This window comes from Fusarium mangiferae (genome assembly GCF_900044065.1).
Source record: "Fusarium mangiferae strain MRC7560 genome assembly, contig: FMAN_scaffold016, whole genome shotgun sequence".
NCBI lineage: Eukaryota > Fungi > Ascomycota > Sordariomycetes > Hypocreales > Nectriaceae > Fusarium > Fusarium mangiferae.
Window position 1 is genome coordinate 424,019 of NW_024573936.1, and position 20,414 is coordinate 444,432.

Below are 20,414 nucleotides of genomic sequence, written 5' to 3' on the forward strand. Positions count from 1 at the left end.
ATTAAAATTTGACATTTCTAAATTAAAACACCTAAGCACATGAAAGAGCTTAGCAACAGCGCAAAAGTACAAAGGAGCCTGTCAATCACAAACACCATCCATGTTCACATCCTTGACGTCGTGACTGTAGTTGACCATTAGCGCTTGCAGCGGGACATAAAACCGATAAGCGCCAGGTTGACCAATCATCTGGTGGTTCATCAGATCATCAAATGCGAGTGTTCGCTGATCCACTGTTGACCCACTGCGGCCCAGCGCCCTATCACTGTGGAAGATTAGGCGCCGGCGGGTAAAGAGTTTAGTTATGGTTCTTGGGGGCTGTTTCAGGTTGTGCTGTGAAGGGGCGGGATCAGCCGCGTTCTTCGGCTCTTAGCTCGTGCTGTCTGCACCGAGTCGGTATCTAGCTTGGTGAACTGGGCGTAATTTATCTAATCCGCTCTTACTAGAGACTTGAGTAAGAAATGAAAATGCCAATGTAATGTCTTAGAGGCTCCGTGTAACCCTCAAGAATAGCCATTCCAAGTTTACCCTTGTGAGACAACCTTGTCTAAGCAAACATCTTCTTCCAAGATATATATGCAGCAAGGACTCGGATACCCCGGTAGTTATTGCGGGATAATCACCCGTACAAAGTCCCTAGCGCATACGGGATTATAAGCCTACAGCGCTTTTATGCATGTTGGTCATTCTCATACATTACCAAGTGGGCCAATGCAAGTTCACCAGCCCGCGATAGGCTCATCCATCGGATAGCCTTCCATAACCCGGCCACGATGTTGGCTCTGCCTGCAGCACCCATTTTCCACTTCCAGCTCCAGCCGCCCATTCTCTTTTATTCTTGTTTTTCTGAGCCTCTCTCTTTCTTGCATGTTCTCATCGTGTTGGTTCGAACCATCTTTCATTTCCTTTCTGTCTTACTTCACGAACCAACACAATTCTTTCGCTACGCCGCGGGTCATAGACCATGGTCTGGACACTCTTTCTTTTTGTTACTCTCGCACACGCTATCCGCACTCCAAGAGAAGTCGAATGGTCTGATCAAAGTTACGGACCAGATGGACCCTGGAACGCTGTAAAAGTTCAAATTGGAACAAAAGATCAATCTATAGCGCTTTTTCCTGGGGCAACATGGGAAACGTGGATTATCAGCGATGATTACTGTGAAGGCGAGACGTGCTTTGCTTCGAAAGCAGGGACTATTAATAAGAATATGGGATATCGAAACGAGAGAGATCGTTCAGTTGAGCTGGATGGTTTTATGCAGGGTGTTGACCTCGAGGGTGATGCTGGAATTCGGTACCGAGATGATATTACTATCGACGGTATCAACATCGCCAACGCTAGCGTTGCCATTCTAGACGACGCAAAGATGAAATATCCCGGCGGCAAAGCGGTATCCTTGTCTTTGGGCTGTCTAAGTGTAGGCGCCCCAAACGCTGTCAATCAATCCTTCGCGCAATCCGATAAAAAGTCATCTTTCAACGCGAGTCTTCTGCCTGGATTTCTATGGGATAGGGACTTGACATCTTCGAATAGCTTTGGCATGCACATTGGGTCACCTGATCCTTGGATTCCTGGGTCTCTTGTGTTTGGCGGTTATGACAAGGCCCGTATTATTGGCAACGTGCTCATCACACCAGGAAGCCTGAGAAACGAGGGTATTGAACTCTATGATATCGCTATCGAGGGCTTTGGGAGGAACCCGCCAAAAGCAAAAGAGGGTCTTCTCGCGACGGGAAATTCGACATTAAGCAAAGGTCTCAATGTCACGATCGATGGCTGTTCACCCTATCTTACTCTACCAAAGTCAACCTGCGACAGCATTGCCGAATATCTTCCTGTCACGTTCAATAAAGATCTCGGTCTTTATCTCTGGGACACAGAGTCGGAAGACTACGAAGGAATCGTCAACTCCGCTACAGCTCTATCATTCTCATTCCCTAACATGGGTGATATCACCAAGATCCGCGTTCCCCTCATGCATCTCAATCTCACACTCTCCGAGCCCATCGTCAACAGTCCAGTTCCCTATTTTCCTTGCCATGTCAATAACAATGGTCGATATGTTCTCGGTCGCGCTTTTCTTCAAGATGCGTTCCTCGGTGCGAATTGGGGCCCTGAAGTCGAAAGATGGTGGTTGGCTCAGGCACCAGGTCCCAGACTCCAAGGCGCTCGAGATATCCAATCGACTGGGTCTTCTGACATGAGCGTTGAAAGTAGCGATGGCCAATTTGAGACGAATGCTTGGGAGATGTCATGGGCTAGTGTCTGGAACGACGAAGCAGCGCCATTAAGCACTCCAAGCAAAAAGACTCAACAGCCGGAAAAAGACGAAGATGGGAAGAAACCGTTCATGCCGACGGCTTCACAGGTTGGGATGGGCATCGGATTTGGCTCTGCTTTTGGTGTCATACTTGTTGGTGTCGGTGTTTTCTTCTGGCGACGGAAACGCAGAAGTTATCCAGCGAAAATCAGGATAAAGAAGAAGCCGTTCGATGGGTTTTCTATAGATTGGCCCCCGAGCGATCTTCCACCGCAGGAGATGCATGTTCCTAGACATAAGATGCCGCCGTACGAGATGTCGGCTGATGAGAGGCGGATATATGAGATGCATGCTCATCATGTTCAGCAAAAAAGGCCGCTGATAGAGAGATATGAGTTGCCTTGAGTTGAAACGGGGAAAAAGAAACTTATTTTGTTTTTTGAGTTTAATAACTACATTAGAATAGATAATTATTCATGGAATTGGATTGCTATGTTTTGTCGCAAATGCTATTGTCAGCCGACCATACAATCATTGGAAATTTAACCCGACTTGAGTCATACTTCTGTTACAAACTCCGTTCGCCTCAGTTAAAGTAATTATTCAACCCAATTTTATGCATTATGAACTTCTGCTAAACCCCAGTGAGATCGTAGGCGATCGACTCCATCATGCACGTATAGCGCCTTTCAAGTTCTGAGGCTTGAACAGTCAAAAGTTAAAACAGGGCCAGGGTAGCCAACTTAAAGCCCAAGCTTAAACAAGAAGGTGTGCTTCGGGATCTTTTTCGAATGGATGATAAGAGGTCATGGTTACAGTTACATCCGCGTTGTTGCAATCAAGTAACATCCCCGCACTTGTTGCGGAGTCAAGACCCGGATCTCACCAAGATCGGCAAACAACAAGCAAACAATACGATAACCTCGATTAATTTGTGATGGGAGTAAAGAACTTGCACTTTACATCTTGGCCTTGAGGATAGTCGCATCATGTTGAAGGAATATCTGGTCGCAGGCATTCTGCTTGCTTCGCCTCTGCTGGCTGTAGCACAAGATCTCATCCCTCCGATTCTTGAAAAGGCTGATTCGTTTGTGGAAGAGACTTGGTCTGCTGATCCAAGTCCAAAGGTCATTTACATCGAAAAGAAGTTTGCGTCGGTGTCGGATAAAGATGGTCTTACTTTGATTCCACCTACCGCCCATGAGTTCGCGACAACCTTTCAAGATGATCTTGCCAAGATCACAGGATCCAACTGGAAGCTGAAGCGCGTCGATTCGCTTCCTACTAATGCCAGTGGAATTTCACTCGGCTCCTACACTGGGGAGTCTTCTGATCTCACATACGAGAACGGAAAATCAACATCAGAAGGCTACGAGATTATCATCAACTCCAATCGCGTATTCATCGGTGGCTCAGGCGCTCGAGGAATGTGGTGGGGAACCAGAACATTTCTTCAGCTCCTCCTCGCTGGCAACGGGACGATTACGAGTACTCTTGGTCGAGATGCTCCGGCCTATGCTACTAGAGGATATATGCTTGATGCGGGGAGAAAGTGGTATTCGAAGGACTTTCTAAAGGAGCTGTGCAGTTATGCCTCGTTCTTCAAGATGAATGAATTTCACTATCATCTTAGCGATAACTATCCGCTGAATCGCGGCAAGAATGATAGTTGGAGGGATGTTTACTCTCATTTTTCGCTGTTGCCAGAGGATAAATCGCTACTGGGCATTCTTCATGGACGAGAGAACGAGACGTTGTCGAAAGATGATTTCGCAGAACTTCAGAGCCACTGTGCTTCGCGAGGTGTCACCGTCATTCCAGAGATCGAGGCACCAGGTCATTCTCTATATCTCACCAAATGGAAACCTGAGCTTGCCCTGGCCAAAAAGGACTTGCTCAACCTGACGCACCCGGACACCTTACCAACGGTGCAGAGTATCTGGAAAGAGTTTCTCCCATGGTTCAAGACGAAAGAAGTTCATATTGGCGCTGATGAATATGACGCTGAACTTGCTGATGACTACATCACCTTCGTCAACAAAATGAGCCGTTTCATAAACTCCATGTCCAACAAGAGAAGTCGAATCTGGGGTACTTATGAACCGTCAAAACTAAACCAAACAATCGATAAGAACGTCATCATCCAGCACTGGCAGTACGGCCAATCCGACCCCGTGCAACTCGTCCAAGATGGCTACGATGTCATCAACTCAGAAGACTGGTGGGCCTACACAAGTCTCAAAAACGACCACATGCCTATCCTCCCAGCGCGCTACCCGCAGTTCTTTAACGAGAGTCGTGTTTTCAACTTTGCGGATAAGGAGGAGTGGCAGTGGACGCCTGCTGATTTCAACCCTGTGAATACGAGTTTGCAGCTGAAGAGTGATGAGAAGAGGTTGAAAGGTGCGACGTTGGCTGCGTGGAATGATAACGGTCCTGATGCGAGTACGCAACTTGAGGCGTATTACTCTATGAGGAGGGGTATTGCGGTGGTGGGAGGGAGGGCGTGGAGTGGAAGTCGAGGACCGAAGTTGCTGGAGGAGACGAGTGATAGCAGTGTTGACTTTTACTCTCCTCGAGCTCCAGATCAGAATCTGGATAGGGTGCTTTCTCTCGGGGGTAATGGTACCTTAGTATCGTGGACTCGTTCAGACAATGATGGAAATGAAGTTCACCTTGGTCATGGGAGCAAGGGGATGAACTACACCCTTGCACTCTCCATCACAAGCCCATTCATCCTCTCCGGTCCCGATAATACCCTCTCTCTAGATAAGGATGGAGCCATGGTCTTCACCGCAGATGGATGGGAGTACCCCCTTCGCAAAGTCACCAAAGACGACGCACTCGATCTCGACCCCGGAGCTCCAGGTCGTATCTGGGCCAACACTTCATCCACGCACAAACCCGTCAAAGTCACTGCTCCAACCAACATCACTCTGGTGACGGACACCCTGCATGGAACGGTTGTGTTCAGCAATGGCGAAGTGGTAGGAAGATTTGAGGTCTTTGTGTATGGCGGGAGGAATACACAGTTTAGTTGGAGTCAGATGGCGTTTGTTGCACCGCTGGAAAATATTGAGGGAGGCTTGGAGCGTTTGGAACTTACTACATCTTCTAACTTTACGGAGGCAGGTGGAACGGGTGGGAAAGAGAGTGCTGATGTTCCGAAAGGGAATGATGCTGTTCTGTGTTCCGTTTCTTTAGCGATCACGCTAGGTTTAGTCGCGGGAGGCTTGTTACTCGTATCATTGTGAGATACTGTACATGTCAATTAGTTCTCCCTGTTCTTATTCATTGAAGCACATCAAACCGGTCAAGGCCAACATACCAACGAGGGTGATAGCTTTATGACACTGACAACGTTACATCTGCATCTAGACACCTTTATCTGCTTTCTCCATATTTTTCAAGCCCAGCAAACAGTTCTGTCTCCTTCTCGTGTCAGGCGGTGTGTCTCAGGCCTGACTTCGACCAGGAAAAGGAAATGCTGTGATATCCATTTCGTCGAGCAACCGGCAAGAGCTCATCGCGAAGCCCACGCCACTCCTCTCTATCGATATATCATGTGCGCAGGACGGAATCACTCTTCCTCGCTCGTTCCTCAACTAGACACTTCAAGAATAGCTAAGCTTGGCGAGGCACTCAACGTCACCAACGAAGGGTGGGTTGAAGGCATGTTACTTCCTTTCGTCGCGTCTGGCTCTTAGGTTGTTCCAAAGGACGTCTGCAAACAACCTGAACGATGCCCGGTATTCTGCCCCGTGGATACAACGGACGATTGCTTCGTGGGCTCTATCCGGTGGCTTTTCTAGCAGCCTACGCTCCATCATGAGCAGCCCTGATTCGGACTACGGGTCGCTGTCCCTTGACGCTGACGGTTCGTAGTCGTGAGGTGTCCAGCCTATGAGAAGAGCCATGCCTGTGTCTTGATGATGCCAGGTCTGATACAGCGGTTGATATTTCGCTAGTCATTAGTCCCATGATCGATAAGTACAGCATGTCTAAAAGCCAGGACCAGACTACGTAGCCGAGGTCAAGACTATGTTCCGGCGGTGATCTGGTGACACTTTTCTTTGAGTCGGCTTTGCAATTGACGGACTCGTACAGCGCAAGACCGACGACGGAGATGTGCTAGATGTTATTTTTCTTCTCTGCAGCTCTCATGTTTCTTTATACACCCCTCTTGGCTAGTATCAGGCCTCGGTGGCCGCCTAGGACATCTCGACTAGTGTGCTGGGTCATCAAGACACTCCGACCACTAACGACGAAACAACTGGCTGATACACTGCTGACACTATATTTGGCTTGGTTGAGACTTTTGTGTCTCTTTTTCTCTATGGTAAGGCAGAGTATCTGAAGCCAGAGAGACAGTTTTTAAGTTAATGCCGGACGGACACCTCTATCTCGATCAAAGCCCGACCAATGCGTCCGGCACTCTCTAGCTCTTTCTCCGCCGCTCATACGCAGAAGACTTCTGTGCTCAACACGCATAATATAATCTGCATTATGCTTCTGCAGTATTTGAGGCCAACGTGCCCTTCTTTCAGGGCATCAACACGCCGCTCGCCCGGTGGCGGTGGCGATAGTATTGTCGGAGACGAGCTGGGTACACGTGAGGGCTACAGCGGCGTCACTCTTCTCCATGTGTACAGAGTCCTACGGATGCTTCTCTATCTCGAGAAGCTTCTCTCTGTGTCAAATTCGAGAGCCACACCAACCAGGTCGATGCCGACTTGCAAAGCAACAGGACTGTACCACGCCTCCAGGTCAGCCTCTGAAGATTATCAATCTCCCTCACTCAGACGCTTGTTGCCCTCGGCGACTGTTTGGCCCAGGCGATACTTGCTGTATCTCGTATTAATCGCATGTACGCGACCAGGTGAGGGACCAAGCACATGAACCCTAGTGCACTGAACCCTAGTAATATAGCACCAGATACCAACCGCAAACTTGCCGCACCTTTTTCTCAGCTTATGATAGGCAATTTGGCTACCTCAGCTTTCCGTTTGGCGGTTTGCGAGCCGTAATGATGAGTTGTTGAGGGAAATACCTGTGACTGAAGCCTCCCAAAGGCATGCTGAGCCAATCGAGAAGCTCATTCCGGATGGAGCTGTTCTGGGTAGCGACACGGCAACCCTATATCTCATCATTTCATACTACACTTCTTTAGCATCACCTCACTCATTTTGAACAAGGTATCGTACGCGCGAATAGATGTGGCTAGTACCACCTGGCTACGATTCATTCCGCAAGTCACCGCCCTGGCTCTACAGAGGGTCAACGTTTCCTATACATATTGCCCCGACACGGTGGAGGCATCAAATAGTCGTCCAAGGCCCCTCAACACATGCTAAAAGCCGTTGCGCAGCCTTGTGGTACTGCAGAGTACCGCATCCGACTTGCTGCTTGACACCTGCAACTCGGAGCTGATGTAAATTGCCTGGACCCATCTGGCAATCAGACTCTCCATATACATGCAGAATCTTGTGTGCGCTCCTCAAGCATGAATGGAGGCCTCTTGTATGCATTGCTACAGAAAGGTGCTGATCCCAATGCTCTAGAGAGTAATGGAGCCTTCGTCCTCCATCCCGCCGCGACGTACCGTGACAACGCCGCAGTCATCATCCTAGGTCTTTTACGTTACGGCGCTGGCTCGCGTACCGAGCAACATGATGGTACGTATGTGCTGTACTATCTTCAGGTTCATTGGCCCTCTGATCTAGCCAAACAGCTTCTCGGCCCGGGACTCAACCCCGAAGCCGGTGACGAGAACGGCCGGACTCCTCTAGTTCATCGACGGTAGTAGGCAATACTAAGATTATGCGGCCTCTATGCTAATATGGCGTCTTTGTGAGTACTTCTATCTCTGACGATGAGGAGGTCACCGTCTTTTGCGTTACGAGGCAGAAGAACGTCGATGTTGTGGCAGCCCTCCTCCAACACAGTCCTGATCCCTACCACTATGATCACTCTGGCAGGATAATCCTGTACAACCACGCAATAGTGTATAACGCCAAGAGTTACGGCAGCACCATCACATCATAGCCAAAATTAGGAACTTGTTTATCGCACGCAGCACTAACCTCAATGCTAAACGCGGCTGTCACGGAAGTCAGCGGACTGTGCTAGTTCTAGATGTAGGCAGTCTCACCTAGGGAATTCGTTGTCATCACACACCACGCCCTAAACTTTTAGTCTTCAAAGTTATCACTCGTTTCCTATGCTCTTGAACAACACCCTAGCATGGAGAAGCCGTCTACCCACAGAATAGGTGCATTTGCAACATGGTATGAATACACATCACGTAACGAATGACCCGAGGATAGGTGGTCTCGCATAGACTATACCTAATAACTACTAATTATGGAACATTATTGCGAACCTCTACTCGCAGGTAATGCCAGTCCCCAATCAGCGGCAACTTCTTTCACAGCTTTGACTTGGGCTTGGTGACGACTCCGACACACTTGATCTCGATATTGGCGTTCATCGGAAGACTCTTGACAGCAACGCATCTAATACCGTCAGCATACTTATCCGAGACATCTCCCAGTTTACTTACGTTCTAGCAGGCTTGACATCGCCCCAATACTCAGCATACACCTCGTTCATCTTGGCGTAGTACTTCATATCAGACAAATAAATGTTCACCTCAATCACATCATTGAGGCTTGAGCCAGCCTCGTCAAGAATAGCGCCGAGGTTGGAAATAATTTGGCGCTGAGATATCTCAATTAGCATCTGATTCTAGTTTTAGGAGGAATTGACGTACCGTATGAGCCTCAATGTCGCCGTCGATCATCTTCCCCGTCTTGGGGTCCATGGCGACGCCGCCGGATGTGAAGACGAAGCCATTGGCGATGATGGCCTGGTTCATCAAGTTCTGCGGCACAGCAGGCGCCTTTTTTGTAGAGACTGGAGTTCGTGCCATTTTGGGTGAGTTGTCTTTTGTTGGTTGATGGATGGTGAGGCGTGAGGGAATGTCGAGATGAGGGCGATCGCGGGGTGTAGATCTGTCACCCGAAGACCACGGATATCCGATTGGAGCCGATGGGTCTTTCAGCACTGTCGCCAACCAGTGAAATGGAGTTGAGATAATTCAGGGAATTATATTTTAATGAGCATGATTGTTACAAAAATGATGTATACATTTTATAGAATGGTATGGACGGCGTCGTGATTGCAACGCTTACTTCCTAATCAGGCAGTTTTGGCACTTCGCCGAGATCGGACTGGCAGCCATGAGCTCTTCCATTCATAAGAGGGTGAAATCGTCTCTTCTTTAGTAACCAATGCTGTAGAGGAGAGTCTTGGACCTCATGTGATCTGATACTGGCTAAATAAACAATACCGAGGCTTCCCAAGCGTCGTCTGTTGTAGGCTCCGTTGGCCATATCGGCCTACAACAGTAGCGTCACCATCAATAACTCCTCGGCAACTCAAGAACCTTCTCACTGATATAATTCAACATCATCTCCCTACTAACCGGCGCAATCCTCGGAATAAGACATTCCCTAAACCACCTCTCAACATCATACTCAACTGCATACCCCATCCCCCCAAGCGTCAACACGGCCCTCTCACACGCTGCAAACGCCGCTTCAGCAGCCATGTACTTTGCACTATTCGTCGCGATCCCAATCTCATCCTGCATCACCTGTCCGCTCTCATCGTACAGCCTCGCCGCGTGATATGTTGCTAGTTTCGCCGCTTCAAGCTTCATGTACGCATCGGCCAGCGGATGAGCGATTGCTTGGTTCATCCCAATCTGCCGTTTAAACACAACCCGGGTTTTTGCGTAGGATGCTGCTTTAGAGAGGGCTTAGTCTAGACCGAGGGCTTCGCCGGTGAGGAGGCAACATTCGGCGTCCATTCCGTAGAGAATCATTTCGAAACCTTTGTTTTTTGAGCCGATGAGGGATGAGGAGGGGATGGTGTAGTTGTCGAAGAATACACTATTGGCGTCGACAGCTCTGCCCCCCATTTTCTTGATCCGTAGCATCTCAAGACCTGGTTGGTCACAGTTGAGATCAATGCAGAAGAGGGAGAGGCCTTCGCTTGGCTTTATGACTTTATCTAGTGGTGTCATTCTCGCGAGAAGTATCATCTTTGACGCTACTTATATACAGGTTATCCAGATCTTCTGGCCCTTAACGTTAAATAAACCATCAGATTTCTCCCTCGCTGCCTTCTCTAGATGAAGTATATCTAGCCCAGCATATGGCTCCGTGACTCCAAAGCACACTCTATACTCCCCCAACACAATCTTCAGAATAGCCTCCTCCAATTGCTCTCTCGACCCAAACTTGGCAAGAGGTTAGGTCGCGTAGACATTAGCATGAATGCTCTGCGCACCCGCCATACCAGCGCCCGATTCTACGATCGTCTGCATCATCATCGTGGCCTCTGAAATACCTAAATCTGAGCCCCTTCATCATTCTAGAAGTGCAATATCAAGCCAACCAGCTTTTGCGAGAGCGGCGTGGAACTCCTTTAGGCCTTGCTCATCTTGGTCATGGGACTGCCAGTATGTGTTGGGAAATTCAGCGCATATTTTGCTAATGGCGTCGCGGACTGTTATTTGGTTGTCTGAGAAGCCTGTTAGGCTCACGAGATGTCTTGGGGGTGTTGTTGAGAAGGCGTGTCGTTGGGCGGAGGTGAATGAGACATCGTGAAGCTAATCGCGACATTTTGAGAGTCGGGTTACGGGATTGAGTATGTTCTTCCTTATGTTTTTGGGCCAATGACTGATGTTTCAGTAAGCTGTAACTTCCAATAGGTAAAGCTTGATGATGTTGAAGTTTTCTTTGTGTTGAATGATGATGTGATGTGAAGAGAGCTTGGGGCAAGGTGCCAAAAATATCCAGTCGACAGCCCTCTCAATAACCACTAAGATTACCTACCTTCTTTTGTCGGCTGGGAGAGCCTTCACCAAGCCCCGAGGAGCAACAAAACTCCTGACATTGGCTCAATGTGCCAAGCTCAATAGCCTAAAGGCCTCCTAAGATACCTATACTCAACTTACCTAAATCTTAGGACAAAGGTCCCAAGTTTCCCTGTCTCTCATAGCCAAAGGGTCAGTGTCATGAGGTTCAAGACTTTTACTTATTTCCAACATCTAAATACCCTCTATATTACACAAAAATCACACTTTTCAAGCCTCAATCTTGGACTTAACCCACTTCTCCAGACCGCCCTTCGCGATAATCTCCTGCACATTAGCAGGCAACTCTCCGACCTTCTGCTCCCATTGCTTGCCATCCTTCTCCGTAACAACGACCTTTGACCTCCTCACATCCCAAACAAACTTCCACCCTGTTCGTCGAGTGAGCGGCTTTTCGGTGTCGTTCTTGTACGTCTCGCGGAGACGCTCGACGAGGCGCGGCACCTCGACGCCCATGAGTGCGTTGTTGATGCTGTTACGGCTGAAGATGTTGCCGAAGCTGCCCGAGACCACGAGGGGGATCTTCTTGGCGAGGATGGCGGTCGCGGCTTGTTCGCGGGACGAGCCGCAGCCGAAGTTGAAGCCGGTGACGAGGATGTCGCCTGGCTGGGCGATCTTGCCGAACTCGGTGTCGTAGTTCTCCATACAGACTTCGGCCATCTTCTCTGTTGAGATGTTATCCTCATATGTGTACTTGCCTATCAAGCTGTTAGTTGCGCCGTGGGGAATGAGGAGGGTTTGACGAACCAGGGTAGATTCCATCAGTGTTGATGTTATCGCTGTCGCAGAAGACAATTTCACCCTCGACCTTCTCAGGGAACCCGGGGAGGATCTCAGTCAGCGACTCCTCCTCGGACGCAGCAGGGCTTGCTTCCTCAGTTGCACCCTCAGACTTCTCAGCAGCGGCGATCAAAGCGTCAGCCTCGTTGATGATCTTGTCGAGAGCATCCTCGATAGACAAAGCCTTGTCAGCAACAAAGTCACCGCTTCCCTCGCCAATGATGACCTTCTCAACACCCTCGGGCTTCTGGTACCAGCCAGGGCCAGCGATCTTGCCTTGGAGAGCACTTGCAGCAACGATCTCAGGGCTGGAGAGGTATGCCTTGGCTGATGTAGAACCCATGCGGCCCTGAATGGGTGTTAGCTTTAGGTTATAGTTCAACGCTGATAAGAGCTTCTTACCTTGAAGTTACGGTTACTGGCACTAATACCAACCTCACCGGGCTCAAGAAGACCCTTGCCCAAGCCGATGCATTGTCCACATCCTGAGATCATGGGAATAGCGCCAGCTTCAACCAACACCTGCCAATCTCCAGCCTCCTCGGCAATCTTTTGCTCAGGGATGGATGCCGCGGAGATGTAGAACTCGACATCAGGAGCAACCTTGGCGGGCTTACCCTCCTTAGCGGCCTCACGGAACACACGAGCGGCAGCCGCGATATCAGATGCTCGAGAGTTGGTGCAAGACACGAGGTAAGCCTTGTTGACGGGAATGTTCTCAGCCTCAAGCTTGTGCAAGGGGGTGGCGACCTTAACAGAGTTGGGTCCTGAGACAATCGGTGATAGAGTTGAGAGGTTGAGGTACAGTTCCTTAGCATACGTGGCACCAGGATCAGCAGACAATCTGTTCTGATCGAGCTCATCGATTCTCTTGTGGTTGATACGATCCTTTGAAGAGCCGTTGAACATGGCGTTGGTGGTGGCCTTGGCGCGGTACCATGAGATCAGCACATCGTCGACAGGGAAGACACCAGCGAGGGCACCCCACTCCGTTGTCATGTTGCTGATGGTCAAGCGCTCGTCGATAGTAAGGCTTTCACCACCAGCAAACTCGATGGCGTGGTTTAACACTTGATCATCACGGAAGAGGCCGCAGAGAGCAATAATGACATCCTTGCCGGTAACTCCAGGGGGAAGAATGCCAGTGAAAGTGACCTTTGCAACGGGAGGGACCTGCCACCAGGTCCGTCCAGTAGCCCAGATAGCGGCTGCGTCTGTACGAACGACAGCAGTGCCGAGACAACCTATACCTACATGTATGTTAGCAGCCTTAAAGTTTGGCTTTTGCAGTGTGTCATACCTCCGTACATATTACTGTGGCTGTCACTAGCTACGGAAACTGTCTCTGGCCAGGCGTATCCTATCTTGCGTTAGTAAAGTATCTCTCCAAGCTGGTTGAGTCGTTTCATACCCTCCTCGATCATGATCTGGTGTCCAATTCCCCTTCCAGCAGGATAGTTTGTGACCCCGTGCTTCTCAGCGAATTCACGAATTAACGAGTACTTTCGAAGGTTGGACTCTGAGGTGTTTGAGACGTCATGATCAAGCGTGAACACTGTTGGGGGGTCAGTGAGGCAATTCCCATGGTACAACGCATCCCGTGGAGAGAGGTAGATGCCATTGTCAGTCCACAGAACACAACCACCACTCACCAAGTTGACGATTGTCATATATCTTAGAAGCCCCAATTTCTTCAATGAATTTTCGGGCTATAGGCCAGGTATTATCATGTGACATTATGTGTTTCGGACTTGAAGTTGATGTCAGTGCTCTGAGCTTCATGTCATTGTGCTCTGACAACGTACGCCAACGACAAATACGAGCCGCTCTTTATTTTCTTGCCTTCAGGAAGACCGACGGCATGTTTTTGCGCTATCTTTTCGACAAGAGTTTGGGGATTCTCTACCACAGGCGCACGCTGGTACTGGAAGGCTGAGGAGGTAGGAGTAGACGAGTTCTCGAGTTGAGTGTGAAAGGCATATTGGCGTCGGGCACTCGGCGACGTGTAGGCGCGATGTTGTGTGGCGATGGCGAGGGATCGAGAGCGAGATATCAAGGTTCGAGACTGGAGCCGCGCAACCGCGACGGCGTTCAGAGTGACTGCTCTTCTCTGTACAGAATGTCAGACTGCGTTCGAGAAGACTGTGGCTAAGGGAGAATGCACATACAAAAGCAACCATTGTGAATGCTCAATCAAATACCAAGACCAGATACCATACCAGAAAGTCAATTCTGGATCGAGACGGCGACGGTGTCGGGTGGATGGAAAAGAGTGCGAGTTTTAGGTTGGGGATAGCTTCATGTTTTTTGTTTGCGAAGCCGGCCTCGGAGGATGGGTCATAAAAAATTCCTGGGGAAATGTGAGCGGAATAATAATGGCAGCGGCGTGATTGGTCGGAGATTGAATACCCTTGTACCCGGAAGTTGACCGCCTGCCGAAAGTGGAGCCGGATGTTTAACTACATCTCGAGAACAACTCAAAATGTTGATGTTCAATTGCAAGACATTCCTCTCTTTTAGAGCTGTAAAACAAATACCATCTATCTTTAGAAGATACTGCTATGATCTCGTCCTAAGCTTATGATTAATTATTCCTGAAATTATGCTAGAATATCCTAGGTTTAGGATCCATGGTCTTTATTCGGTGACTGTACTTCACATGCCTGTGTGTAGACTCACCTGTAGCCTCTCGATTACAGCAACAACTGGAAAGGAATTCGATAAGATTTATAAACAAGTCATGTTCAATGTCAAGTCGTGAATTTTATCCACTTTCTGGGATATCGGCAACTTGACCAATTGGCCGATCACTGATCATATATCTGCTCACGTTCCCCTCCAAACTTCACCCCGCATCACTTACACAAGCCATCATGTCTCTGCGCAACCTCAAAGCCACTGCCGCAGACGCAGCATCCCACCTGCTTGAGACATTCTCCAATAAATCAATTGTCCGCCGTCAATTTCTCGACGCCAACCAACTGCAAAAACTGGCCCTTACACTTAACCGTCCAACACTGAGCGGCAAAGACGTATCTGAGCAGCCGCCAATTGAAGGCACACCTGTACCAGCGGGTTATCATCTCATATACTTCACACCAAATGGGACTGAAGCTGAATTAGGCGCCGATGGGAGCGATACCACTTATAATGCCTCTAAGCCGTTCACGCGGAGGATGTGGGCTGGTGGTAAGATGACCTGGGCTAGTGATGTGTCGCTTCGTGTGGGTGATCAGATCGAGGAGAAGACGAGGTTGCTGAGCGCGACGCCGAAAAAGAGTCGATCAGCAGGAGAGATGGTTCTTGTGGAGGTAGAGAAGGAGTTTTGGGGGCCGAAAGGTTTGGCGTTGACGGATCGGAGGTCCTGGGTGTTTAGACCCGAGATTGATCCTAGTACTGTGAGAGAGCAGCCCAGAGTGCTTGAGGATGTTGTCCGTGGGCCATCGATCATCAGAGATCTGGATCTCAAGAGTGAAGGTAAGACGAGCAGAAATGTGCAGACTGACGTTGGCTAAGAGAACTAGGTGTCCCCATCAGAGAACTGCGCTGGTCGCCAGTCGGCCTCTTCAGATTCTCAGCCCTCACCTTCAATGGGCATATGATACACTACAACCAAGACTGGACTCGTAACGTTGAAGGTCATCCAGCTGAAGTTGTGCATGGGCCTCTCAACCTCATCAACCTGCTGGACTACTGGCGAGACATTCATGGCAATGGTGGAAGCCCAAGTGGTATCACATACAGAGCTATGTCACCTCTGTATGCTGGCCAGACCTACAACATACGGACCTCAGCTAAAAAGGAAGCTGAAAGTGGAAAGGCTTGGGAAGTTCTTGTTGAGAAAGATGGAACAGTTTGTATGACGAGCGAGATCACGGGCTAGAGATCCTAAACTTGGGATAATCAATCATAAGCTTAGGATGAGATCATTAAAAGTCCTCTAATCAACATTCATATTTCATCTTGATCCAGTGACTTTTGTTAGTGTAGAGTACAGTCCATACATTGCAGAATAGGAGCATTACTCCGGGTTCAAAAAAGATCTCTCCTTTGTACACATTTCTAGATCTCTTCATCTCAATCACATGATAAACACATGCATGCGACGTAGTAAGCATCTGCATTAGTCCATCTCTACAGAAGCGCCAGCCATGCAGAACAATGTTCATTCCTCCGTCTAAACCCAATCGCTTTAGCATAAAAATGAACTCTCTACTCTAACACAACAACTTTTAAACGAGGAGCATGCGCGAAGGATCCTCAATATACTTCTTGACGGTGTTCAAGAAGGTGACGGCCTCTCTGCCGTCAATGAGGCGGTGGTCGTAGGTCAAGCTGATGTACATCATCTGCCACAGATTAGTCTTGGACGATGGATTGAAGAGGAGCAGACTTACAGGTCGGATGACGGCCTCGCCCTTGATGGCGACGACTTCTTGGCGGATGCCGTTCATGTTGAACACAGCGGCCTGGGGATAGTTGATGACGGGAGTTCCGAACATGGAGCCGAAGATACCGGGGTTGCTGATGGAGAAGCTTCCGCCCTCCATGTCCTCCATAGTAAGCTTGCCATCACGAGCCTGTACGCATTAGCACTATTCTCACCAGCAGAGTCATCATAAACATACCTTCTTAGCAGCAGAAGCAACCTCCCTCTCCAACTCAACAATGCTCAACTCATGTGTATTCCTCAACACAGGCGTAACCAAGCCCTTAGGCGCCGAGACAGCAATGCTCACATCGACATAATCGCGATACGTAATGATCTCCTTCTCCGTGTCGATCATAGCATTGATCTGAGGAACCTTTTGCGCAGCGAGGGTAGTAGCTTTTGTGAAAGCGCCCATATAACCCAGACGCACGCCGTGCTCTTCGGCGACTTCTTCCTTGTACTTGGCGCGCCAGGCGATGATGTTGGTCATGTCGACTTCTTGGATGGTTGTTAGGGATGCGCAGGTGTTTTGGGACTGCTTGAGGCGCGCGGCGATGGTCTTGCGCATGCGTGTCATTTTCTCCTACAAGATTGTGAGCTTGGGATAACGTTGCTGTGGTTTGGGCGGACTTACGACTCGCTCGCCACGGGAGGGGCCGCTTGATGATCCTTGGACGGGAGGGCTGGGCTTAGACTCCTTGGGCGCGGGCTTCGATTCAGCGGGTTTTGAAGCCTTGGGAGCTTCAGCAGGAGCAGCTTGCTTCTCCTCGGCCTTGGGTTGCTCGGCGGGCTTTGACTCTTCCTTCTTAGGCTCCTCCTTAGGTTTTGACTCTTCGCCCTCGCTCTTCTGAACGGAACCAGCATCCTCGCCCGTCACGATGCGCGCGAGATCCTGTCCGACAACAACGGTATCGCCCTCCTCAGCAAAGTACTCAGCAATAGCACCAGGCTCGCTAGCATTGACAAGAACATCGATCTTGTCCGTCTCAATACTAGCAATCTCCTCATCCTGCTCAACCGCCTCGCCGATCTTCTTGGGCAAGCTAGCTAATGTTCCTTCGGTGATGGACTCTGCCATGGGCGGCACGGAGACGATATACGAGCCATTGAAGATGCTGGAGTTGCTGAAGAGTCGTCGTTGGGGATCGCGCTGGCAGAGGATGGCGCTGTGTGTGAGGCTGGCGCGGGAGATGGCGACGCGTGATAGGCCGGAGAGGCCTGTTGCGGCCTTCATGCGCATAAATGAAGCCATTGTGAGGGTTTGGGCGGGATTGAAGGTGGAAGGGATGGGGAATGATGGGATCGTGGGGAAAGGAAAACAAGTTCTGAATTAAGCGGGCCGAGCTTTGAAGGTATCGCACGGACTTGCAGTACCTTTTGGAGGTGTTTGTACGGGCAAAAGGGGATGGATCAATATTTACGGGATATTATAACTTAAACTGTTATAATGAATGCTCAATTGCTTTGTAACTTCGTGTTGCGTTGTTGAATTGCAAGTATTACAGCCAAATTGAATGTTTTGCAATACGTCACTTAGGGTGAGGTTCAATTGGACATCAGCAACTTACAAGCACTCACCTTGAACTGCGACAGCTGTGGTCGTCGAGAGCAAGAAAACTACTGATAGTGAACTAGCGTGCCAAAATAAATTGGTCTACAGGTCCCCCAAATTATCATAAATTTACCTAAATATTTTTATCATTTAGGATAGAGGTCCTAGGTTTTCTTGCCTCTCCTTTACGGCTCGGTGAGTGAACCTCTCCGTAAACTTCCTCCCGCGGGATAGGCGGAAACACCCGGACGCTCACCGGACATTGAAGCCCGACGCCAAAGTTCGTGAAGAATAACATCACGAGCAGCTCTGCTAACCACTCAGCGGAGTGATTTAAAATCGGTCAGCTTAGATCGCTTCATCGGCTTGACAACTGCAACGCCGAAAGCTCATGGCCAGAATGGGTTTGCGAATCACATAATTCCTCATTTTGGACCATGGGCTCCGTACTTTGCGGAGCAAGTTGAGCAATAGCTGCGGCAATGTTCGGCATAACGACTCCACGCCATGTTATGCCTCAGGCATGAATATTCAAACTCATGATATTTAACTCCCCAGCGCCCATGGCCTGGAGCCTGGATAATTCCGTGCAAGCGAGTGCAAATGGAATGCTAACAAGGTTGAGGCTGGCGGGCCGACACCGTTGTGCTGGTACAGAACCCAAATTCGACCGCGCATGAAGCGACACGCAGATGACACAGCATACGACACAATGGACGTTTTGCTTGACAATTAAGGTTCAGTTGGTATTTATCCAGTGGTATCTAAGGTGAAAAAAGAACTCAGCCTCGCTGATATCATATCCAAAACGCCGAGGGTCGCCGCCCTGTTTCATGCACGATCATCACGCCGTTGTACAGCAACAGCCGTCTCTTCGTCAACACGGATCCCCGTCTCACTACTCTCATAGTCCTTCGCAGATGTATATTTTCTAAAGGGGCTTGATATCGTGGTTTGTGTCCCGTGTGGCCATTCGCCTATGTCGTATAGATCTGGTGGGTTATTGGATAGTTCATGTGTTGAGCTTCCGCCGTCGTTTTCGCCGGATCGCGTCTTGGATACGCTGGTGAGGCGGATACCGTTGCTGAATGGTGCGCTGAAGGGAGCGCTGATTTGGGTTGATTGGCCGCCGCTGTTGGAGGTGAGGAATGAGCCTGGGAGGATCTTGCGGGCGACTGGTCGAAGCATGGGAAGACAAGCTGTGAAAAGTCAGTACAGGTCAAAATGGTGGTATTCAGCATGGATATACCAGCAATTACGGCAAAGTTGCACTCGGCGATTGACCAAGCGTAGTGCTGTCCCATTTGTAGCGTCATCTCTTTTGAATCCGACTTGAACTTGAATGACTCAATGAGGACGAAAATGGAGGCCAGACAGGTCATGGCACCAAACGCAAACAACGCAATGACAGCAACCTTCTGACCCCTGGGTAAATGAAGTTTTCCAACTTCGATGGCGGGCAGGATAAGAATAGCGCAGTCGATCAAGACGTGCGTCAAAACCGTCGAGAAGAAGAACGTCGATTCGCGGATATGGCATTTTGCGTCCCTCGTTGCTTGGTCTCCATCCCATAAGGCTGTGAGTGGTAGGCATTGCAAACACACCATAAAGAGTCGCAGCAGAAACCATGCCACTGTGATGCATGACAGGACTTGGATGGGGATTCGGATATCGGAGAATTGGAAGAGACGCCAGTAAAAAGCGAGGATGGCGAATTTCGAGAAGGCAATGGCAAAGGTGTAAGTGAAGCTCGTCGTCCACATATGTATCCAGGCCAGTCGGTTTTTATCGTGAAACGTAAAGTCGTCTGTAAGTCCAACCTCCATTGGCTTTCCCAGTCCATCCTTGATCCATATAATTCCATTCGTCAACAAGGCCAATGAGCCCAACTTCAGCCATGTCAGAACACATCATTTCCATTCAAGAGTTGAACATACCCAGCCAACAACGGCCAAAGCATCATCAATGCCATATCCAGCTTTCGTGATCTTCCTCGCAATAAGTCGAGCAATAAGAGCCAAGGTCGCAAGAGGAAGAGTTATGGCGGCCGAAGCAATGATATTGGGGGTATCATCCCTCATGATGCATCGTCGGTAGTATTCCTGAGGTAACAGAATGGAGTCCCCCGCAAAAAAACAACAACGATTGAGAAGCGGGAACCAGATCAAGAAGAGAGAAATGGGGAAGTATTAAAGAGTCGATGGGGCAAAAAAAGGCAGACCACCAGCTTGGTTAAGCATTTTCCCCAGACACCGACTCATGCAAAAAAAACCGGACCATGGATCCAACGGTTAGTTAGGCTTGAAACCATTTTGTAAGGGGGGGCAAGAGACGAAAAAAACGCACTATCAACGCCCCTGGCGCCCCCCACGGGGAGAACTGATGCTCATGATGATATCGACGTTGGGTCTGGGGAGTTTGAGAAACTCGACCCATTTTTGAA

At 49.3% G+C, this 20,414-nt stretch overlaps 8 protein-coding genes across 8 annotated transcripts; 4 read left to right on the top strand and 4 right to left on the bottom strand.

Moving 5' to 3' along the window:
• Window positions 1–964: 964 nt before the first annotated feature.
• FMAN_10728 (uncharacterized protein) lies at window positions 965–2,668 on the top strand (the record flags this gene model as incomplete). Its single annotated transcript, XM_041823776.1, has 1 exon — window positions 965–2,668. One exon carries the CDS (start codon window positions 965–967, stop codon window positions 2,666–2,668), a length of 1,704 nt encoding a protein of 567 aa, XP_041689323.1.
• Window positions 2,669–3,252: 584 nt separating this feature from the next.
• On the top strand, window positions 3,253–5,517 carry FMAN_10727 (uncharacterized protein; the record flags this gene model as incomplete). Its single annotated transcript, XM_041823777.1, has 1 exon — window positions 3,253–5,517. One exon carries the CDS (start codon window positions 3,253–3,255, stop codon window positions 5,515–5,517), a length of 2,265 nt encoding a protein of 754 aa, XP_041689324.1.
• Window positions 5,518–7,766: 2,249 nt separating this feature from the next.
• Window positions 7,767–8,308, top strand: FMAN_10726 (uncharacterized protein; the record flags this gene model as incomplete). The annotated part of the gene is made up of 2 exons (XM_041823779.1): window positions 7,767–8,062; window positions 8,119–8,308. 2 exons carry the CDS (start codon window positions 7,767–7,769, stop codon window positions 8,306–8,308), a joined length of 486 nt encoding a protein of 161 aa, XP_041689325.1.
• A 382-nt stretch (window positions 8,309–8,690) lies between these two features.
• FMAN_10725 (putative brt1 protein) lies at window positions 8,691–9,194 on the bottom strand (the record flags this gene model as incomplete). The annotated part of the gene is made up of 3 exons (XM_041823780.1): window positions 8,691–8,778; window positions 8,826–8,983; window positions 9,036–9,194. 3 exons carry the CDS (start codon window positions 9,192–9,194, stop codon window positions 8,691–8,693), a joined length of 405 nt encoding a protein of 134 aa, XP_041689326.1.
• Window positions 9,195–11,417: 2,223 nt separating this feature from the next.
• On the bottom strand, window positions 11,418–14,167 carry FMAN_10724 (putative homoaconitase precursor; the record flags this gene model as incomplete). Its single annotated transcript, XM_041823781.1, has 8 exons — window positions 11,418–11,905; window positions 11,955–12,336; window positions 12,390–13,237; window positions 13,288–13,347; window positions 13,399–13,542; window positions 13,640–13,737; window positions 13,793–14,097; window positions 14,156–14,167. 8 exons carry the CDS (start codon window positions 14,165–14,167, stop codon window positions 11,418–11,420), a joined length of 2,337 nt encoding a protein of 778 aa, XP_041689327.1.
• Window positions 14,168–14,860: 693 nt separating this feature from the next.
• Window positions 14,861–15,870, top strand: FMAN_10723 (uncharacterized protein; the record flags this gene model as incomplete). Its single annotated transcript, XM_041823782.1, has 2 exons — window positions 14,861–15,464; window positions 15,512–15,870. 2 exons carry the CDS (start codon window positions 14,861–14,863, stop codon window positions 15,868–15,870), a joined length of 963 nt encoding a protein of 320 aa, XP_041689328.1.
• A 349-nt stretch (window positions 15,871–16,219) lies between these two features.
• On the bottom strand, window positions 16,220–17,671 carry FMAN_10722 (putative KGD2-2-oxoglutarate dehydrogenase complex E2 component; the record flags this gene model as incomplete). Its single annotated transcript, XM_041823783.1, has 4 exons — window positions 16,220–16,336; window positions 16,385–16,567; window positions 16,616–17,002; window positions 17,054–17,671. The coding sequence occupies 4 exons, from the start codon at window positions 17,669–17,671 to the stop codon at window positions 16,220–16,222; spliced, it is 1,305 nt and encodes a 434-aa protein (XP_041689329.1).
• Window positions 17,672–18,802: 1,131 nt separating this feature from the next.
• FMAN_10721 (uncharacterized protein) lies at window positions 18,803–20,052 on the bottom strand (the record flags this gene model as incomplete). The annotated part of the gene is made up of 3 exons (XM_041823784.1): window positions 18,803–19,170; window positions 19,221–19,860; window positions 19,909–20,052. The coding sequence occupies 3 exons, from the start codon at window positions 20,050–20,052 to the stop codon at window positions 18,803–18,805; spliced, it is 1,152 nt and encodes a 383-aa protein (XP_041689330.1).
• Between the last annotated feature and the right edge of the window lie 362 nt (window positions 20,053–20,414).